Here is a 21821-nt window from a genome sequence, read left to right as displayed (position 1 = left end):
TTTCATGTATTTTGTCTCATTTTCTAGTTGATTATGCTGGTAGGCCTGGTCTGTTACTATCTCCTGTGTCATGGCTGAAGGTAGAAGTATATAAATAACATTTGAACTTTATAATAATGTAATTGTGAGTATTGACCTAACCCAAATGAGGGTGGAAGGCTAGAAAGCAGAATTGATGGTGCCTGGGTGGCTCAGCCGGTTGGGCATCTGACTTCGGCTCAGGTCATGATCTTGCCATTCCCGAGTTCAAGCCCCACATTGGGCTCTGTGCTGACAGCTCAGAGCCTGGAGCCTGTTTCGGATTCTGTGTCTCCCTCTCTCTCTGCCCCTCACTCACACTCTGTCTCTCAAAAATAAATAAACATTTAACAAAGTTAAAAAAAATACTTTGTTAAAGAAGAAAGTAGAGTTGGAATGTATGGTTAGGCTGGGTGAAAGAAAGCTTTCAATTTGTGTAATATGATAATATCTAGAACTGAAAAGATCAAGTAGCACTCATACAAGCATCTTATTTAATGCCGTGATAGTAAATGACAAAATAATCATCTAAGAGTCTAACAGGATTATTTCTAAGGAGAAGCAAGAAAATGAGAGGAAGGAAGGAAGAAAAGGTTCGGGAAGGAAGAAAATGAGAGATTACTTTTTTCCCCAGTAAACCTTGTAGAACTGTTTAGGAACATACACAGAAAAATATCAGTGAAACTAGGGAAATCATAGGAAAGAAAGTGCAATAGTACTGGTCTTAGTCATAATCAAAATCAAGATCAAACACATTTTAAAAAGAAAAAGAAGAAATTATTTTTACTGCTATAAGGTCCCTAAAGTCATGGAATTTTATTTACTTAACAGTAGATCATGGAAGTATATTGAGCTGATATAAATATCAGGAGAAACTATATCCACATTCATAAAGGAGAGACTTCTAACTTCTATATTTTAGAATTTGATAGATGAAGTAGACCAAATAAAGGGAAATGGAAAATATTGAATGACACAATTAGCAAGCATATGTGTGTTTGTACATGCATCCAACTTTGTGCAAATTAGCACAAAACTTTATTTATTTAAAGTTTATTTTGAGAGAGAGAGCGGGCAAGTGGGAGAGGAGCAGGGAGTGGGGGTAGGAGGACAGAGGATGTGAAGCAGGCTCTGTGTTCAGAGCAGACAGCCTGATGCTGAGCTCAAACTCACAGACCGTGAGATCGTGACCTGAGCCAAAGGCAGACACTTAACCAACTGAGCTACCCAGGCACCACCCCTATTTTATTTTAATTTATTTATTTGTAAGTACTAATTTACTTTCTCTACACCCAACATGGGGCTCAAACTCATGACTCCGGGATCAAGAGGCACATACTTCCAACTGAGCCAACCAGGCACTCCAAATTAGTATAAAACTTTAAAATACAAGTGTAGTGAACACAAAAATTGACTCTTAGGCCACACTGGAAATATTAACCAGTTCCAAAAAGAAGAACTCCGTTGTGTATTTCTTTTTATTTATCCTGCTTGGGGTTTATAGGGCTTCTTAAATCTGTACCTTTGTGAGTTTCATTAGTTCTGGGGGAAAAAAAAAATCAGTTATCATCTCTTCAGATATTGTCTTTATTCTCTTTCTTCTTCTGGGACTCTGATTAAATATTTTTCAGATTTTTTTTACTACCTTCCATGTCTCTTAATTTCCTTTCTGGTTTTTTGTTCGTTTGGTTTTTTTTTTTCTTTCCTTAATGCATTAATGGATGATTTCTTCTGATCTTTCATATTGTGTTTGAATTGTTTTTGGTCATCTTTGGCTAAATATGTCTATTGAATTCTAAAATTTTGCCTTTCTAGAAGTAATGTTTGTTCTTTTTTCATGCTTGATATATGTTAAATAGATTTTTATACCCTGCACATACTTTCAAGTTTATCATATATTTATTTAAACAGATAAGCATTATTTTTAAATCTGTATCCAGTAATTCCACTAGAGTCTGTGAGGAATGTTTCTACTGGTTGTTTTTCACGTTGTTTTCTTTATGTGCTTGATTATCTATGCCTGCCTGCTTCCTGGTTGTTGTCATTGAATTATTTGTAGGGTTCTCCAGGGTCCAAGGTAGATTTGCCCTCCTCTAGAGAGATTTTGATTTGGCTTCTGCTGGATACTGTGAACATTGCCATTAGGGATGCCTCAAGCATAATGGTCTTTGGTGGGGCCAAGTATAAAGACCTTAAGTCTCCAGGATGCAAATCTTCCCTAAGATTGGTTTCAACAACTTCTCCTTCAACAACTGATTTTCTTCTATCTCCCTTTTGTTTTGTTTTGTTTTGTTTTGTTTTGTTTTGTTTTGTTTTGTTTTTTTATCTTGTTCTGACTTCTCTGTAGTTTATTCTTATCCTGAAACTAACAGGCCTGGGTCTCAGCTTAACATGGAGATGATCTCCCCAAAGAGTTTTCATCTTGGTCTGGCCCTGGGCTTTGAATGCTGTCCCTCTTTCCCCATTTGTTGTTACAAAGACTTTACACTTCCCTCTCTGGATTTTGACCTTTATACAGAAATTGGCTTGGGACTTCTCACTGCAGATCATCTATCATTTTTAAGATATTGGTTAAAAAATAAAGCTTTATATGGTAGTTTACATCATTTCTAGCAGGAGGAAAAGTTAAAGCTGTAAATACATTTATTGGAAAACAGAACAAAAATGAGTGAGCTTATTGCAGGTTAAGAAACCAAAAGAGAGTATTAAACATTGTGATAGTGGAAGCGCAGGGATTCAGCAGAATTTGGTAAAATAGAAAAAAGTAATATTTCAATAAAAGTTAGAGCTGGTTCTCTGAAAGACCAATAAAATAATCAAATTCTTGGCAGGTCAGATCAGAAAATAAAGAGAAGAGACATAAAGATACATTAGAAATAGAAGTGGGACCATAACTACACAGATGAAAGAAAATAAGTGATATATTAGTGATTATATTATATTATATTAGAAAATAAGTGATTTATATTATAAACCACCTTAATAGTTTGGCAGTTTATCATCAAATTAACACTATTAAAAATGTTTTACACATTAAAACTGCTTTTCCATAGGTGACATACTTCACACTCCTTTGGTACATAACATATAATAATATATTTAAAGAAAGCTCCCCTGCTTATAATTTTTCATCTGGTGCTATATTTCTAGAAAATTAAGTTTAGTGTATGTGTTTCAGTCAAAAAGTAGACCAGATGTGTTTTTCTTTATGATCATTTTCAGTACTATCGTTGCTCGCTTTGTAGGTCACACTCTCTGCAGTTATTCAGATTATGCGTCTCTGTCTCATTGTTAGTCCGCCTCTCTTCCTCCACTCTTCGTACCAGCTTGTTAAGTTTCCTGTCCCTGGGTTTGCTGAGGAGGTATTTACGGTGGTGTGTGTGTGTGGTGGAGCAGCGCTCACGGGATGCATGCTTCTCCTCCTTTTTGTGAAACCTGTAGAAAAGTTAAGACTTTTTAAAAAGGAAAATTAGCATTGCCAACTTTTCAGTTTTAGGGAGTAGCTTGGTGTTCATTTGGCAAATATTTATTGAGCTCCTAAAATGTGCACTACTGGCTTTGTATTTCATCCTAGAGACAGACTTCGGGTCATGGATTACCAAGTCAGCTGTTTTATTTGCCTCCCACTCGCAAGGAAGTTAGAGCATGTCACATAGGACCAATTAGCTGGAAGATGCAGATTTTTAAATGTGGGAATCAATGGTATGGGTGCTTAGATCCTGCAGGACCACTAAGAATGTCTGAAGATTGAAGAACAGGGTTTTTGGAGACCTTATGATATTACCAGTAGAAGCCGAGGAACGTAAAGAAAAGTCTCACTTTCTCAATTGCCTTTAGCATTAATCTGAGTGTGTTCACAAATTTGAGGGGTTTTATTTGTTTTTGTGTTTTACTTACATAGGGAAAGATGAAAAGTACCTTTATGTTAAAAGCATAGCAGGGTCTCAAGCTTTCGGATACTCTCTCCACTGTACCTTGTTCCTACTTTTTTCCTGGAGGTCATCATTTCTGTTAGCCCCCACTCCTGTATTCTGATAGGCACAATTTTCTATTTCTGGGATCTCTGGGTATCCACATTTAGATATGATTGTATTTAATGTGTCCTGTCTTCCATTTATTAACTATTTTTTATTAGTAGTAATAATAACCGATTTATTGAATGCTTATGTATAGGACACAGTCTTAATCACTTTAATGTATTTCCTTTTGTAACTCTTACAGAAACCCTCTTAATAAAGTCCTGTGATTCCTATTTTACAGAAAGGATGACTGAGGCAGGCAGGTCACATAAATTAGCCAAGGTCTCTCAGATGGTAAAGAGGAGCCCAGATTCAAAGCCAGGCAGTGTGAGTCCACAGCTCTTATTCAGACGACCGTTAGCTTTGGCATTAACAGTAGCAATGAAAACAATATTATAATGACAAAAAAGGAAAAAATTACAACGTTGGAATTGCTAGTATTTATTGAGGGATTACTATGTGCCAGTCACGATAATAATTGCTTTATTTTTTTGTGAATTTTTTTTCATGTTTATTTATTTTTAGGCAGAGAGACGGAGCACAAACAGGGAGTGACAGCAAGAGGGAGACACAGAATCTGAAGCAGGCTCCAGACTGAGCTGTCAGTGCAGAGCCTGACGCGGGGTTCAAACTCACGAGCTCAGAGATTGTGACCTGAGCTAAGTCAGACGCTTAACTGACTGAGTCACCCAGGCACCCCAATAATTGTTTTATTTTATCTTTACCCCCACCTTCAAGATTATTTTCAGCTTGTGAGGATACTGAGACATAGAATTTAATTGACTTGCTTAAGTCCACATGGCTAGTAAGTGTTGAAACTAAAGTCAAACTCCTGAACCAGAGAACCTATAGATTGTTGTTTATTTGCCCGTTTATCTTCCTCTAAGAATGAATTGAAGAATAAGCACTTCGTTAATCTTCTAACACATAGTAGGTTTTCATTAAGTGCTTATTGAAAATAGTATATAAAGCCATGTTTACATGAGGTAATAACTTCTACTCTTTGCCTCTTCCACAGCACCTTAGATGTTTGATTTTTCCTGTCAACTCTGCTGGACACTATACGGAATACCACCGTTGTATTTTTTTAAATTATAGAACCTTTGTAATTCTGGAGTATTTTAAGTTTAGTGCTAAAAATAGTCTGTGCTAAGCTCTAAAAAGATAAATATTTTTAAAAAACTTGTATAATTTTAAATTTATTAAATAAATAATACTTGAAGCAATTGAAAGATTGAGGGGGGGCCCCTGCATGGCTCAGTCCATTAAGCATCCTATTCTTGATCTCGGCTGAGGTCATGATCTCACATCTTATGAGTCCAACCCCCACATCTGACAGCGAAGAGCCTGCTTGGGATTCTGTCTCTCCCTCTCTCTGTCCCTTCCCTGTTTGCACTTTCTTTCTCTCTCTCGCTCTCTCAAAATAAATAAATAAACTTAAAAAAAAAAAAAGATTGAGAAAAAGGGAGATGTAACAAATAACCACATACCCATCATCCAGAATTTGATCACTGTTTATGTATATACCTTATGTCTTTCCATATTTAATACTAACTTCTTTGTTTTGTGCTTAAAGCCATATCCAGAAGACCCAGCAGTTTATAAACCACTCTCCCAGGAAGAATTGCAGAGGATAAAGAATGAGAAAAAACAGAAACAGAATGAGAGAAAACAGAAAATATCAGAAAATCGCAAACATTTGGCTAGTGTACGTGTTGTACAAAAAAACCTCGTCTTTGTTGTAGGTCTGTCTCAGCGCCTAGCAGACCCTGAGGTAAGCCCTCTTGTGTTTTCTTTCTCAACTTGACATTTTTTTTCTTTTTTGCTTATCTTATTTGGAAATAACAGCTGACCTTGCCTATTTCCAGGATTTCCCTGAAATTATTAAAACTTAGGAGAGAATGGGAAATGATTTTTTAATTCTCTCTAAGCAACCGATGGCCAGTTGTGATCTTAGGCAAGTGTCTTTATCTTTCTTGGCCTCCTTTTCTTTAGTTGTAAAATGAGGTGGTTGACCTAAATCTCTAAAATCTCCTTTAGTGCTAATAATCTATGAAAGTTGGATAATTGTTTTATATTGCCATATGGCTAGCATGTGACATGACTACTCTGTTTCTTTCCTCTTTTCTGTAGCTGTGTAAGGATCGTCCTGGGCATGCAGCTACGTGAACCCACTAGAGAGCTGTATTTTTTTAATCCTGCCCAAGTAGTGATTCTTGCTTATAGAAGAGTTAGAGAACTACTGCTACGCTGTACCATCATTCTTTATTCATTCATTTCAAGCCAAGTTTGGGGAAAGAGGGAGAATTTGATGAAGGAAAATAATGGACCGGGTTCTGTGGTGTTTGTTTGGAGGCAGAGCAGACCTTATTATCCCCTCTGTTTATTACCTCTTTTTTCTCCTTTCACCACCAGTGCTGTAAGAGTAACATTGAGCTCATAACTTTCCCTGAGACCCTTGGATGTATATCTGCTAAGTTTTCATTTCTGATGTGTTAGGAGGTGCTGACTAGATTGATGGGAGGGCAGATAGAAGCTGATTGACAGCCAGAGTGTTCACTTGAGTAGGAGAGAGTTGGATTTGGGGGCTCTGCCAAAGGTACCCCTCAAGAAGAATTTGGAGTAATATTCCTCATGGTACCCATTAAGAGGGAAGGTTATAGTGAATATGCTTAGGGAGGTGGGAATCTTCACACTTGGCTAAGTGGGCTAATGGCCCAAGAAGAATGAAATTTAACGAGTGTAAACATTAAGTTTACTGTGTAATTGAGGTTGTGAAGGGCTTCGAGATCAGTAGAAGAGAAAGTCAGAGAGACCTTACCAAGAAGGCTTTTCTCATTGGCAATAAACATAGAGGCAACTCCAGAATTACTTGGACCTAAGTCCAGGGATGCTGGCATTAGTGGGTTGCATGAGTCCTTCAGGAGACCAGGTTCTTTGCAAAGCCAATGGGGTTGGTCTAGAATTCCACACGAAAGGACTTTTCAGCAATGGCTCTTAAGGATGAGAGCTCATTTCAGGTCTGTGACTCAACCTCAACAGCCAGTTCTTTCTTTTTTCTTTTTAATTCCTCAGGCAGGCAGAACCCCACTTCACTTGTGACCATTTTCTTGAACACCACTACAACTTTGCACCAGTCCTTCTGTCTTCATCTTTCAACTCTTGTCTTTTTTCTAACTAGAAAAAAGGGCCCTTCTTGCCTCTGAAAGTTTTTTACTTTATCTGTCTCTGTTTACTCCTACTGATCTTACTGATTAGAGTCTACTTGTGCTTTCTGAAACTGGTATTCCAGTAAATGAATGGAACTTTTATTTTGATTTGACAGATCTTGGATATGCATGTACTTGACTGTGTTAATACATCCTGGGTCCTGTCACCTATAGTACTGGAGGCACATAGGGAGCAATGCCTGAAAGCTGGCTAAAATTAAGCCATAGTCTCAGTCTGCTGTTTGGATTATAGGTTTTCTGCCTCCTCTTTGTATTCTGTGATTTGTTTCTATTTACTTCCAGAGATTTCTTATTTCCACTTCAAAACATAACTCCAGTAATGTTAATCTGAAGAACTGTTACACAGAAAGAAATTAATCTAGGTGGTGACTAGTGAGAGAGGACACCTTATCATGAATCTAAATGTGCCTTAAAAAAAAAAAAAAACACTGTACTGGTTTTATACTTTTGAAATCAGTGTTCTTGGTGAGAAGACCCTGAATTTTTTTAAACATTGGTTTCTCTCATTTATTTCACTTGAAACCCTAGGAAGATCAGAGACCACTGTTTTATTTACTCAATCCTACCATTTCTAAACAATAATATCTTAACACATCCTCTTAATTTGTGTGTATAATCTTTTCCGTTTGGAAAACTTAAAGTCAGCTTTATTAGAAAACTTGAAGTTTCAAATTGCTAGTGGTAACTTTCAGGTTAAAGGAGCTCCCTATTATTTTTGGATGATGAACAATTTGGTGTGTGACTGAATTTTTTTTTTTTAATTTAATTTTTTTTAAATGTTTATTTATTTCTGAGAGAGAGAGACAGCACAAGTAAGGAAGGGGCAGAGAGAGAGAGGGACACACAGACTCCGAAGCAGGCTCCAGGCTCTGAGCTGTCAGCACAGAGCCTGACACGGGGCTTAAACTCACAAACCGCAAGATCATGACCTGAGCCAAAGTTGCATGCTTAACCAACTGAGCCACCCAGGCACCCTGTATTTGACTGGATTCTGATTAACAGGAGAGTTTAGGAAAAATTCAAGATTATTTTGAAAATAATTTTTTGCCTCAAAAAACTTAATACCATGATTGATTATCAAATGTATTCACTTATTGATAAATAGGAAAAAAAACTATTTTAGAAGTTATGGTATATAGTTAGAGGTAGTGATTAGAGGTAATTATCTTCTAAATCCTAAAATTTTGGATTTGCTGGAACCTAATTCATTCATTTTCTAAATTAACTTCTGAATTTTTACCCTGTTTTAGATACTTTGATGTTGTAGATAAAGTAGTTCAGCAAGCCAGACACAGTCTCTACTCTTTTTTTTTTTTTCTTAACATTTATTTATTTTTTGAGAGACAGAGAGACAGAGCATGAGCAGGGGAGGGGCAGAGAGAGGGAGGGAGTCACAGAATCCGAAGCAGGCTCCAGGCTCTGAGCTGTCAGCACAGAGCCCGATATGGGGCTTGAACTCACAAGCCGTGAGATCATGACCTGAGCTGAAGTCAGATGCTCAACCAACTGAGCCATCCAAGCACCCCAGTCTCTACTCGTAATTAATAACTGTTGGGAAGACAGAATTTAAGTACTTTTAACTGTGCTAAGCATTTATAAACAGAGAAGTACAGAGTTTTGGGGGAACATATAACAATAGGGGACTTGGCTACTATAGATATCCACAAAAAGCCTTCCTGAGGGAAGGATAATTAAGAATTACTAGGGATTCCCTAGGCCGCAGATAAGGACAAGTGTGTCCCAGGTATGTGGTGGTCTGAGAGAGTAGCTTGTTTGAGGAACTAAAAGACTTTAAAGACAGAACCATGTTATTTTACAAATGAGAAGTTGAGGCATAGGGAAGTTAAGTGACTTGCCTAAGATCACACAGCTGTTTCATAGCAGAGCCAGGACTAGGACCCACCCCCCAACCCCCACCTCCACCCGCCCCCACTTCTAATCCCCTGGTCTTAAAGGTCCTATTCTAGTGTTTTACACTGATCATTGGTTTGTTGTCCATCCATTTCTCTAGTCATTCATCCTTCTGTCTGTTTACCAAGGTTTTGATTTTCTCTGTAGTGTTCATGAAAACTTGACTGTGTTCCCAAAGAATATACAGGGAGACAGTTTATTTATTATTTAAAAAAATTTTTAATGTTTATTTCTGAGAAAGAGACAGAGTGAGAGCAGGGGAGGGGCAGAGAGAGAGGGAGACAGAGTCTGAAGCAGGCTTCAGGCCCTTAGCTGTCAGCACAGGGCCCGATGCGGGGCTCGAGCTCACAAGTCATGAGATCCTGACCTGAGCCGAAGTCGGACACTTAACCACCTGAGCCACCAGGCGCCCCTAGAGGAAGACATTTTAAACATTTGGCATGCCATTGGGCATTTATAATTCTGTCATGTAGTCTTTTTTTTTTTTTAATGTTTATTTATTTTTGAGAGAGACAGCAAGTGGGGGAAGAGGAACACACACACACACACACACACACACACACACACACACACACACACAATCTGATGCAGGCTCTGGGCTCCGAGCTGTCAACACAGAGCCCCATGCGGGGCTCGAACCCACAAACCACGAGATCATGACCTGAGCCGAAGTCGAACACTTGACTGAGCCACCCAGGCGCCCCTGTCATGTAGCTTTTTATATTCTATATTAGTATTAAAGCTGGCTCACTGTGAAGTAAATATATGACATTGAATATACGGATAATGTGATATGTAGGGTATTCTGCCTATTCCCCATACCTTTTATTCACTAGAATACTGTTTTGCTAGTTGTATGTTTAGACAGAATCTAGAATATTTAACTTAATATAGAAAGTTTAAATTATTTAAATTTCCCTTGCCTGGGCAAGCCATTTCTTATCAGCCATAGGGCCATTTGCTAATACTCTGAGGCCCATCGGTGTTCTTTATCCATGTAATTCTTTTTGTTCAGTGTTAAAATTGTTCCCTTTTCAATAAGCATTTATGGGGTACCATGTGCTGGGCAGTGTATAAGACACTGAGTATACACCAGTACAGACGTGGTCCCTGCTTATTTTCAAGCTAACAGTTACTGTAATATGAGTAGTACTGAGGGCTATGGAGGCACAAGAGAGAGCACCCGATCTTGCTGGCGAGGTATGTACTCTTCTGCTGTCTTTGGGGTAAAGTGCTTCAGGCACAGGAACTATACAAATGCTCCTGGATGAGAAAGATCTCAGTCTGCAAGTGATTTGTTTGGCTGGAAGATTAGAGTGCAGTGGTGAGAGATGAGGCTGGCGAGGTAAGTAGTAACAGATTCTGAAGGGTTTTTAACCACGCCAAGGAGTTTGCACTTTATCCTAAAGGCTGTGGAAACCTGTTGAATGTTCTTAAGAACAGAGTGACATGGCTAGATGTGTGCTTTGGAAATAATCATTCTGGCTCCAATGTGACATGTCAGTGTAGTTATACAGAAATCTTATGTTGTATTGAAGGTCTTGTAGCCAAATATTGGCCAGAAACTATTTCCATAAGCCAGTGGTTTTCTTATCAGAACCAGTAACCATTTTTTAAAAATATTTTATAACACTCCTTGACTTTCATGAAGTAAAGAAATAAAAGTACTAAGAGGAAAATAATTATACAATACTATTTCTACATGTAAAGCTTGGGTACCCCTACTCTAGGACCTTGCTGTTCAAGGTGCAGCTTCTGGGCTGGTAGCATTAGTATCACCTGGGTGCTTATTATGTAAACTCGGGCCCTGCCCCAGAGCTACTGAATCCAAATACACAATTTTACCAGATCCTTGGATGATTTATATGCATATTCAGGTTTGGGACATACTATTGTTAAGTATACAATAAAATAGTGGAATACTTACATTTTTTGTAGAATCACTGTGAATGTGACACCCACAATGCAGATTGTTACAGGTATCTGTATTGGCAACTCAGGTACCATGAAATGCCAATGGTGTGATTTTTCCGAAACAACTCTTAGTATAATTCTGAATAAAGCACTTGTAGTCTTCCCTGAATTACATATTATTTGCTTTCCTGTAAATTCAACATATGTCAAAATTGTAGGGAACTACTTTGAGTTTATGTATAATGTGGAGTTTGTTTCTGGGTTCACTTAATTATACATAGGCTTCTCAGCTACATTAATGTCTTATAGGACATTCAGCAATTGTGCAGGACAGTTCTTCATTTTGCAGGGCTAGCCCAAGCCTGGTAAGCCATTCCTGGTTCTCATGCACTGAACATAAGTATTGCCTCCCATTCATTTTGACAACCTCCCCCAAGAAAAGCTCCCACGGATTTTTAAATGCTCTCTTGAATGCTGCCTTCATTGAGAGCTACTGCCATAAACTCAGATGTGATTTGAGATGCTGATGTAGCATAAACTGACCAGCCTGAACCTTTGAAGCAGGTATGTTGGCTGTGGAGCCTTTCGCTGAGTTGGTATGCATCCAGCTGGAATAGTGAATACAGTTCTACGCTCCACCAGCCAGGAAGCTTTTCAAAATAAACTCTTCCCCCTGCTCCTCAGCCCTGGGACTTTGCTGTGTAAAGCCTCAGGGCCATTGCCTTCACCACTTAATAGTTTCATATGTTAGGGGATTTGGTGGAAAAAAGATCGAAAACCAAAAGTATCATCTCATAATCCATTAAAATTGGCTATAGAAAACATGACAACCCTATACTTGTAAGAACCTAAAGCAAAATGTGGTAAAAAATAATTGTTAATTAAGTTGAAAACTGTTAGGAATTTATGATACCTCAGCCATACACTATTTCACAAAGTCTTGATTCTGTCATACAGAACACATTAGCTGAGTTGTAAGTATGTGAGAATGTTACCAAATTAAGAGTGTTTGGAAAGAATACTTGGCACACACTTGGACAGGTACACACAGAAAACTTCCTCGAGAGAGAGCTTGCTATTTGTAGAGGTTGTAAGAACAGTAGGTCTATAGATAAATTTTCTATTTCTTTTCTAGGAAAAGAACCAAATTTAATTTTAAAGTAGTTGGAAATTATGGGAGAAGTTTTATATCAGGTTACATATTGGTCAGATTAACACAGGTCAAGTAAGTCTGTAAGTAAAGTAAAATGAATGCATATAGTGATCACAAAGTAAAGGAGGTGGCACAGGTATAAGGGGGAATAACTACAAAGAAGTAACCGGGTAATAGAGAAATGAATAAATTTGTTTCCATCACCCCATATATGTTGTTTACTAGGCAAAGAGTAGGGAAAAAAACGCACACACACAGAGGAGATAATCAAGAAACCGCAAAATCAACACAAAGAGAATAAGTACACACATACAGTGATACATCATTAAGCTTAGAAGGTTGAGGAACATTGTTACCGTATTTGCAATTTGTAACTTTAACATATCAAATATTATATACAATAGATTTATGAGTAAAGACTGTCTCTACTTATGTCTGTTCTTGAGTTTCTGTCTGTGTTTAATACATAATTATTTGGTCATTGTTTTGAGAATTACTTTTTCATAAGGATCATCTATTAATGAAAATGTGGTTAAGATGTTTGATTGTTTTGGTGTTTAAGAATACTGTGAAGGTAAGATTTCACTGATTATTGGTGCAGATACTAGAACATGGTGGGTAATACCAAATTTAGTGAGTCTCAGTTTCCATATACTGGGTCAATAAAAAATAGCTTTTACACTCTGTTGATAATATCCTATAGGTTAACCACACAAATTGTAAATTAGGAAGTAGTCACATTTATTAGAAAACTTTAAAAACTATTTTCCTTTCACTGAAGAGGGATGGTTATGTCCCCATTATAAGGATAACACTGATGAAAATGGGGACACATTATACCTTATTTCTTCTTCTTTTATAGGTTTTAAAACGACCAGAATATTTTGGGAAGTTTGGTAAAATACATAAAGTTGTCATCAATAATAGCACATCATATGCAGGCTCACAGGTAACTCATTATAGGGATTTTTGCCTTTCCTCCCTATGGTCTGGGCTTGACCTGGGCTGTTCAGAAGGAAAATTCAGCTTTAATTACAAAGCCTGAGGGTCAAGGATTTAAGCAGTGTAGTGACCTCTGTTGGTGGGGTGGGGGAATTTCTCATGCTCATTTGACTCATCAGGACTTAACAGTGAATTGATAATAAGAGGGAAACAGTAAAACAAAGTTTAGTGTTCGTTTGGTGGGGAGGGGGAGTTGAGTCTATTATCAGGTAATGCGATAATAAGGTGATGGTTTCTAATTAATATTTTCAACTATTGAAAACTTAGTAGAGCATCTTTGTTATGCTGGTATTAGCAGATAGAATACTCTCGCAAATTGCTTTTATTTTGGGGAGAACATAATTTGACAAATCTTCAGATCTTATTTTTTTAAATCTAACTTTCAAAGCTTATTGTAACCTTGACGAGCCTGTCAAATGACTTTAAAAATATAAATACCAAGCCAGGGATGATATTTTATCCATATATATTTTAGTATACTTAAAATCAGATAAAATTCATTAAGTATGGTTGTTTTAAGATAAACTAGTATATGGTTTAATCAGAGTTACTACTACTTCTAATTATTGTCATTATTATTAATGATAGTAGTAGTAAAGGCCTTCAGAATTCCCTAGGCAGGGTGCAAAGGAATTGCTAAAGTTTTTGTTGAATTTGAAACTTTGGTAACAGTGTGTTGTCACTTTAGGGTCCAAGCGCCAGTGCTTATGTAACCTATATCCGGTCAGAAGATGCTCTCAGAGCCATACAGTGTGTCAACAATGTGGTAGTAGATGGCAGAACACTTAAGGTAATATGTTCCTCTTGATGTTTTTTTAAGGGGGAAGAGGTACAATGTAGTAAATAGAGGAGAGGCTAGGATTTACCTATTACATTTGAGGGGGGTCTATTTGAAGATTGCTTCTTAAGTATCCATACTAATTTATGACAGCTGATTTGTTTACTGCCAGATTATGTGTAGGGTCTTGTTTGACCAGGTAGGAATAAACACATTCATTTTTAGGTGATAATCTTTAAAAATCTTCTGTAATTACACATAATCTTATTTTGTGAAAATAGGATCTATGATACTTATGACAGAAAATGGTTCTGATTTGTTGTCCTTAAATATTTGAATATTGATCAGTTCAGGTTTGAATAAGGGGTCCCACTGAGCCATGCTTTATTTAAGTGGAAAAAGGCTGGCATAACTAGAAAAAAGAATTTGCCTTCTTAATGAGCAAGTACAGTTACTTGCAAGAAGTTACTATAACGTGGAACAGATTTTGTGTATCTTGTCTTCTGATCCCTAGGGAAGATTTGGGTACTCAGATTCTGGAAACCATAGACTTGGGCAGGGGAGGGGGTTCTTGAGTTCTTCCAAATGAGCATCATTTTTAATAAGTTCTGCTTAGTAATAGTTTAGTTCTCCAGTATTCAGAGCCTTACTTACTGTTTTGGTTACATTGATGCCTCATTTTAGGTGAAGTGAAAACGCCAAAGATGGAAATCTTCATTGTGTCAATTCACATTTTGGGTCATTTTTCCCCCTCCCCAACTCTCCTACAGGCATCTCTAGGTACAACAAAATACTGCAGTTACTTCTTAAAGAATATGCAGTGTCCGAAGCCTGACTGCATGTATCTACATGAATTGGGGGATGAGGCGGCCAGCTTCACAAAAGAGGAAATGCAGGTAGTAAATTAATGTGAATTATAAACTTTGCGGAAAAGGGAGTATTTTTCTTTATAAGTTAAAATTACAAAAGCAAAAACTAGGGATTCTATTTTTTTAATTATTATTAAAGTAGCATTTTCCAGTGTTCCGTGGAATATCAGTTCTACAGAATTATTGTTGTAATAAAGATGGGTCGGTAGTCCATTAAGTGTGAATGAAGATGAATAGGTTTCTTTCTTACAGGACTTCTCAGAGTCTTTAATATGCTAATACATATCCAGGAAGGGAATGTACATTCAGAACTTAATTGGCCAACGAAGGCATTTTGGTAAATGCTACTTTAGTGGGAATATCAGCAAAATGAAAGCTAAGTGGGTTACTGTAATTATGAGGTTTTTCCTTGCTAATTTCCACTCTTTATAGAACATGCTAGAGAATAATAAACCTATCGAATGTTGCTGATAAGGTAACATTTTTATAAAATGATTCTCCCCATGAAAGCGTACACTGAATCAGTGTCATGAGTTGAAGGTTTATTATCCCATGTTCTTTTTTATATTTTCTGTCCTCTAGTCTCCTTTCAATTTGTAGTATAAACAGGCCTTTACAAGTAAAAATGTTGACCACATGCATATTAAATGAGGATTATACCAAAGCACAATGCTGCACTTCCCTATTGTAGCTGAGGTCTTCAGATTGTTGCTGTGGACTTTTGCAGGAATACCCTTCTCATTTAGAAGGTGGGGGCAGCATTGATTGCCAACTTTGATTCTCTAGGTCAAGCTAGAGAAAGTCTGGTAGGGTCGCCTTTAAGAGCAGATTGTTAAATGAAATACTGCCTTTTTTTTTTTTTTTTTTTTTTTTTGACTTGGAGTTACTACAGATTAAGTCTCATTGTAATCAATTCATTGGTATGTCTTGATAGTATTTCTTGATGATCCCAAAACAGTGTTAAAATAAGGTCTCTGTGATACTTAATGGGCACAGATGACTTCTTATCTAATAAATGCTTCTTAATTTGTTTTCTTTCTTTGGATAAAACCTTCTTGGATAAAATCTAAGGTTGAACCACTTCAAACTAATTTTGACAAGTAGAGAATATGCACTACTCATGCTACTATTACAATGAAAATCTCTGTCTAAAGAGTTTCTAAGCCCTACTTGATCTCTTTTTTGAGTATTATTGAGTTATAAATGAAAATGGATAGGTGGCCCTTGGAACTTACTTGTAATGGGATTTAACCTGTCTCTCTGGACTGCCCCTGTAGAATCATTTGAGTATTAGTTTCAGCTTTTAGTTGCTAATAAAAGCCAGAATATCTCCCGAAGTATTGATTGTAGAAAAAAATTTCAAGGCTTTTCATGTTTTAAAGATGTAAAATCCACATCTGACTGTATTTTTTCTTAACAATTTAAAATTCACTGTTGTGATGAACTCATCTGTTTTTCTTTATGTGAGTTTAAAATTAATTTGAAAGGAGGTTTCTTTATTAAAACACTTCTCTATATACAAAGGAAATTTGAACAGATTATATCACAGTAAACATCAGCTCTTTCCTTGTTACTGCATATCTCAAACTTTAGTGCTGTATGAAACATTTGTAGATCCATTTGAAACAGGCAGGAGCGCCTCTCAGAACAGGGGACGATGTGGGGCGCCTGGGTGGCTCAGTTGTTTGAGCGTCTGACTCTTGATTTTGGCTCAGGTCATGAGCTCATGGTTTGTGAGATCAAGCCCCGCATTAGGCTCCGTCCTGAAAGCGTGGTGCCTGCTTCAGATTTTCTCTCTCCCTTTCTCTGTCCCCTCCCCCACGCATGCGCTTTCTCTCTCACTCTCTCTTTCTCAAAATAAATAGCTAAACATTAAAAAAAAAAAAAAAAAGAATAGGGAATGATAAGTTGTGCAGTATATATGATACAGTCATACTCGATTAGATGATATTGCCCTTGCTTGTTTTTATTGTTTTGTTTCTGTTTTGATCTGTCCTGTTCTGGATTTGGTTTTCCCATAACATCTAGTTAGCCCACACTTTTAAGATAAGTAAACAATCCTTGAAGGTAAGTAAACATGTTGTTTCGGTTGTAATATACATACAAATAGTAGAAAGTTATTCAGAATAATTTCATTGGGATTTATTTTTGTGTTGGACTAGTTTTCCAGAAATAGTCTTTGCCTAATTTCTCCCATAATGTTTGTGACATTGCCTTCTGATATACTGCTACGACTACAGTAAATACAAATTTCTCTTTTTTGTGTATAGAGCAGTGATCTGCAGACTTTTTCTGTAAAGGGCCAGTCAGTAAATATTTTAGGCTTTCTGGGCCAAATGGTCTCTGTAGCAAATAGTCAATTCTTCTGTTATAGCAGAAAGCAACCATAGACAGCAAGTAAATAAATGAACATGACTGTTCCAGTAAAATTTTATTTATAAAACTCCAAACTAGTCTGGAATTTAAAATATATTAATTTTTATGTAAAAACAAATTAATGGAATTTTTACTTAGTGTCAAGATAATGAAAAATGTAATAAGACTTTTCATCTGTGTATTATTTACAGTGTTAGTCTGATTATTTTGGGTTTTTTTGTTTTTGGATTTTTTGTTGTTTTTAAATGTTAAATTTTTTTTTTTTTTTTTTTTTTTGAGAGGGAGAGAGTGAGAGCTTAAGTGGGGGAGGGGCAGAGAGAGGGAGAGGGAGAGATATAATACCGAGCAGGGCTCCGTGCTCTCAGCTCAGAGCCTGACGCAAGGCTTGAATTCGAACTGTGAGATCATGACCTGAGCTGCAATCAAGTGTCAGGTGCTGAACCAGCTGAGCCACCCAGACCTCTTTGTAGTTTTTAGTCTCTTTTATTTTATTTTATTTTTTTAATGTTTATTTATTTTTGAGACAGAGAGAGACAGAGCATGAACGGGGGAGGGTCAGAGAGAGAGGGAGACACAGAATCTGAAACAGGCTCCGGGCTCCGAGCTGTCAGCACAGAGCCTGACGCAGGGCTCGAACTCACGGACCGCGAGATCATGACCTGGGCTGAAGTTGGACGCTCAATCGACTGAGCCACCCAGGTGCCCCTTTAGTCTCTTTTAAAAAGTTAGATTAATTACTTTTGGTGATCTTCGGAAAGTTGTGTAACGGCCTGTTAGAAGAGTTCATTCATATATGAAAGATGAGGTTTAAAAGACACTCTAGTTTTTTGAAGTAGCAAAAAAGTTGTCTATTAATAAGCTTTTTTGCACAATAAAGTGGTTGATGAAATGCCTTAATTAATGGTATACGTATCACATAGTTTTGTTGGAAGAACTTTCATTGGTCTAGTGGTTCTGTGGCATCATCCTCACAAGGTTCTCTAAAGCCATGAAAAACTTTTACATGTTTTATTTAGGATTTCTTTAATAATTTGGAAAGTAAGTTATTAATTTTTAGCAGCCATTTTATGAGCCCCACTGCAGTTTTTATTTCTTCTTTCATTAGGCGGGTAAACACCAAGAATATGAACAGAAACTACTTCAAGAATTATATAAATTAAACCCCAATTTTCTTCAACTGTCTACGGGTTCAGTTGATAAGAATAAGAACAAAGTGACGCCACTGCAGAGGTATGATACGTAAGTACCGATATTAGTATGATCAGACACCTTCCCTTCATGTCTGTCGATCTTCTCTTTTCATTCTACATCTTCTTCAGGCAGAATCCTTCTTGACAGTGTGTATCATTTGTGCACAGTTGTTGCACCAAATAGAAAATGTTGAGTCACAGTTTCTGGGTTTGAATATTTGCTGCCTGCTGCTCCCTGGTAACACATCAATGAGCCTCTTGATGGCTACCCTTTGCGTTGATTTGCAGACTGCCCTGGACCCTGAGAACACCCTCCTTGCAAAAAAGGAAATTAAGGGATGTTGGTTACTGAAAGGCTCTTATTTACCTAATTAAGGTTTCCCTCCTGATATAATGTGGGGGAAATACTGGAAAAGGAAGAGTGGGAGTTAATCTGAAGCATTGTATGTTGGAGACACACATATTTGTGGTTTTCTAGTTGCAGAAATCACTAAAGTTCTCTAAATGGGGAGGATTCAGAATCTTTTTCATCGTAGAAAACGGCTTATTTTTGTGTAGACCTGTGCTATGTCAATGTTTAAATAAACTTACAGTCTTAGGTACTGAGTCTCATTCTGATAATGGTGATCTTCACATTTTGGGTTATATTTGGTTGTGGCCTGTCAGAAAATGGTATGATTAATAAAAACAATAATTTGGGGGTTGTACTCTATCCTGAATGTTCCTTAAGTTTGGTGTGTTAGGCTCTTGTTAATTTTCTTTTGATTTGGTAAGTTTAATTTTTATAAAATGGATTCATTTTAAGTAAATAGCTATAATTAATTTAGATATGTTGATTTGCTTCTTAAAAAAAATGATTCCAAAGTTAAATTTGTTTAAGTAATATGCTAAACGTCTGCTTGTTGCTTGCTGTAGTCCAGCATCTATTTAGCACTAAACTAATGGAAGGGCCATTTTCCAAATATAGCTAATAATAACTACATGCATTGTTGTCAGGTCAGTTTCTTCAAATGTGTACTCTTGTATTCAAATTCCTGAAGTCCTGGTTAAATTTATTCATCTTGATAGTAAAGATCACTTAAAAGGCTATTCAAATTGTTTGTATAAACACATACATGCACATGTATATACATGTGTATATAAATATATAAAAAGAGCCTACCGAACAAAACATAAAATTACTGTATAGTAAACTGTGTGAAATTTGTGCCTGTCAAAGCTAAGAATAAAAGCTAAGTCCAAGAGAAATCTTTTGGGGATGATAAGCTTTGACCCTTTCCATTGATCTTTTTGTACCTACTCCTTTCTACCCCTGTATGTTTACTTTATTATGAACCATATTCTATTCCTTACCTCATTGGTTGCTAATTCTGTAGTGCTTCATATAAGAATGGGGTTATTATAGTAAACATTTATTTCAGATGCTTTTAACACTTATGTACATTATTGTTCTCATTAAAAATGTCACTCTAATTAAAACCATATTCTGGGTTTATAGCCCCTAGAGAATTCAGACTAGAAATTTAAAATTTAGACTCTTTGAGATAATGTTTTTTATTTCCTGAATATAAAAGCAATATATTTCTACTTAAGGAAATTTGAAAAATAATATAAAAGCATACAGAAGAAAGTAAATCCTCTATGTGATCTCAATACTCAAGACATTTTCACTGAAAACGATTTGATGTATTTCCTCTCAGTGTGTATTTCTTTGTAGTCCTTTTCCTTCTTGTGAATGTATATATACACAAAATACATTGGTTTGTTATGTTTTAAAACTTAATACCCATTATCATGAATATTTTCCTGTGTCGTGAAAATATAATTTTTTTATGGCTGCATGGTATTTCATTATACATGAGCATTTGAAATTTATTAAACCAACCTGCTGCTGGTGTATATTATTTTCATTTTGGTGCCCTTATTTATGACACTGTGATGAACATTTTTTTCATACAAATATTTTGATTATAGCTTTGATGCTCTTAGAAGTAGAACTGCTGAGTCAAAGATTATGAGTACCTATTTCCTTGAATTGAGTATTTATTTCTGCACATTTACCAATTTGATAAAAAAAAAAAAACTGTCTTATTTTAATTTGTATTTGATTAATAGAGTGAATGAACGTTTTATGGATTGTGAATTCATATCTGTTTGTTATGTTTTATTGATGTATTTAAGTGTTTTATGTGCATTATACAGAACTAACTTTCCCCAATTAGTTGACCAATCTATTTGTGTTTCAAAATACTTGTTCTGGAAAAATTTATATTCTGCAATATAACATTGAGTGTTCTCAACCATTAGCATGGTATATCTCTAAGTCTCTTGTGTCTCTTAGGAAAGAATTTTTTTGGTGTCTTTTCACTGTTTTATTGTATTGGATCTCCCACCACCACCTCTTCCTATTTGAGAATAACTGGGCTAAGAATTAAAGAACAGTGTTAGAAAGTAGTGCCATCAGGAATCCTTGTCTCATTCTTTATGGGTCTGTCTCCCTATTTGACAGGGCTGCCTCCAGAGTTTTATTCACTCCTAAGTGTGATTTTAACCATTTATTTGAGATAAGTAGTTTTCACCACAGTATGAACATACCTTGTTATTTTTAATTTATTGAGTTTTTTTTAATTTATTGGGTTTTTTTTCTTTAGATTGAAAGTGAAAATTGAAATTTACCAAATGTCCTTTTGGGATTTATAACAAGTACTTAGTTTTTCTTTAACTTTTTGTGTGTGTGTGTGTGTGTGTGACCAGTTATTAATAGATTTACTAGTTATTTTATTAACTTTGCCTTCATATAAAGTATAGTCAGCACATTTATAGCTATTTCAGTAGCAGGAGAAGAATGACCTTGATGCCATGGAGAAAAAAGAAGAGAAAAGGGGACTTAAAACAGTATATTCATTTAATAACTGCCCAAAGCCAGTGCTGCTGAACCTCAGCTAGGACCAGAGTAAATTTTGATATGGTTGCCTATGCTTTGCATAAGTACATGATATAGGAAGGTTTCTTTGAGGAGGGAGAAGGGTTATTTTTTGTTTGTTTAATGCAGGTTCCTGAAATTTAAGGACAGTTGATGGCCCAAGGTACACAGAGTTGTTTTTTTGGCAAGCTTCCGTAGCTTATTTTCTTTCCGTGCCAACCCCTGCAAAAGGTTAAGTTCAACTGACTGTCAGTAATACTGAAGGTCCACTTTGGTCTCCATTCCACATTGTCACTCTATTGGGTGTAGTGATAGGTAGGAATTTATAGATAAGTTTTCTTCTTCCCACAGGGAAGACTTGTCAAATTAGAAAGACGAATAGTATGACTCTTTCTGTGGTCCTACCCAAGAGATATCTTTTTCATATTCAAGATAAGT

The 21821-nt window shown here is 36.4% G+C and overlaps 1 protein-coding gene across 7 annotated transcripts in view; it reads left to right on the top strand.

Moving 5' to 3' along the window:
* The window catches only part of CNOT4 (CCR4-NOT transcription complex subunit 4), a 145006-nt gene that overhangs the window by 70758 nt on the left and 52427 nt on the right, over window positions 1-21821 (top strand). For 3 of the 7 annotated variants that reach the window (XM_007076261.3, XM_007076263.3, XM_007076265.3), the window contains exons 3-7: window positions 5614-5811; window positions 13108-13194; window positions 13936-14037; window positions 14796-14921; window positions 18376-18500. In XM_007076261.3, the coding sequence (XP_007076323.2) occupies window positions 5614-5811; window positions 13108-13194; window positions 13936-14037; window positions 14796-14921; window positions 18376-18500 (638 nt within the window). Of the gene's footprint in view, window positions 1-5613; window positions 5812-13107; window positions 13195-13935; window positions 14038-14795; window positions 14922-18375; window positions 18510-21821 lie in introns of all 7 variants that reach the window. The other 4 variants (XM_007076260.3, XM_007076262.3, XM_007076264.3 and 1 more) reach the window with 2 other exon arrangements.

Source organism: Panthera tigris, chromosome A2 (genome assembly GCF_018350195.1).
Source record: "Panthera tigris isolate Pti1 chromosome A2, P.tigris_Pti1_mat1.1, whole genome shotgun sequence".
Taxonomy (NCBI): domain Eukaryota; kingdom Metazoa; phylum Chordata; class Mammalia; order Carnivora; family Felidae; genus Panthera; species Panthera tigris.
The sequence above is the reverse complement of the archived record's forward strand: the minus strand, read 5'-3'. Positions and strand labels throughout refer to the sequence as shown.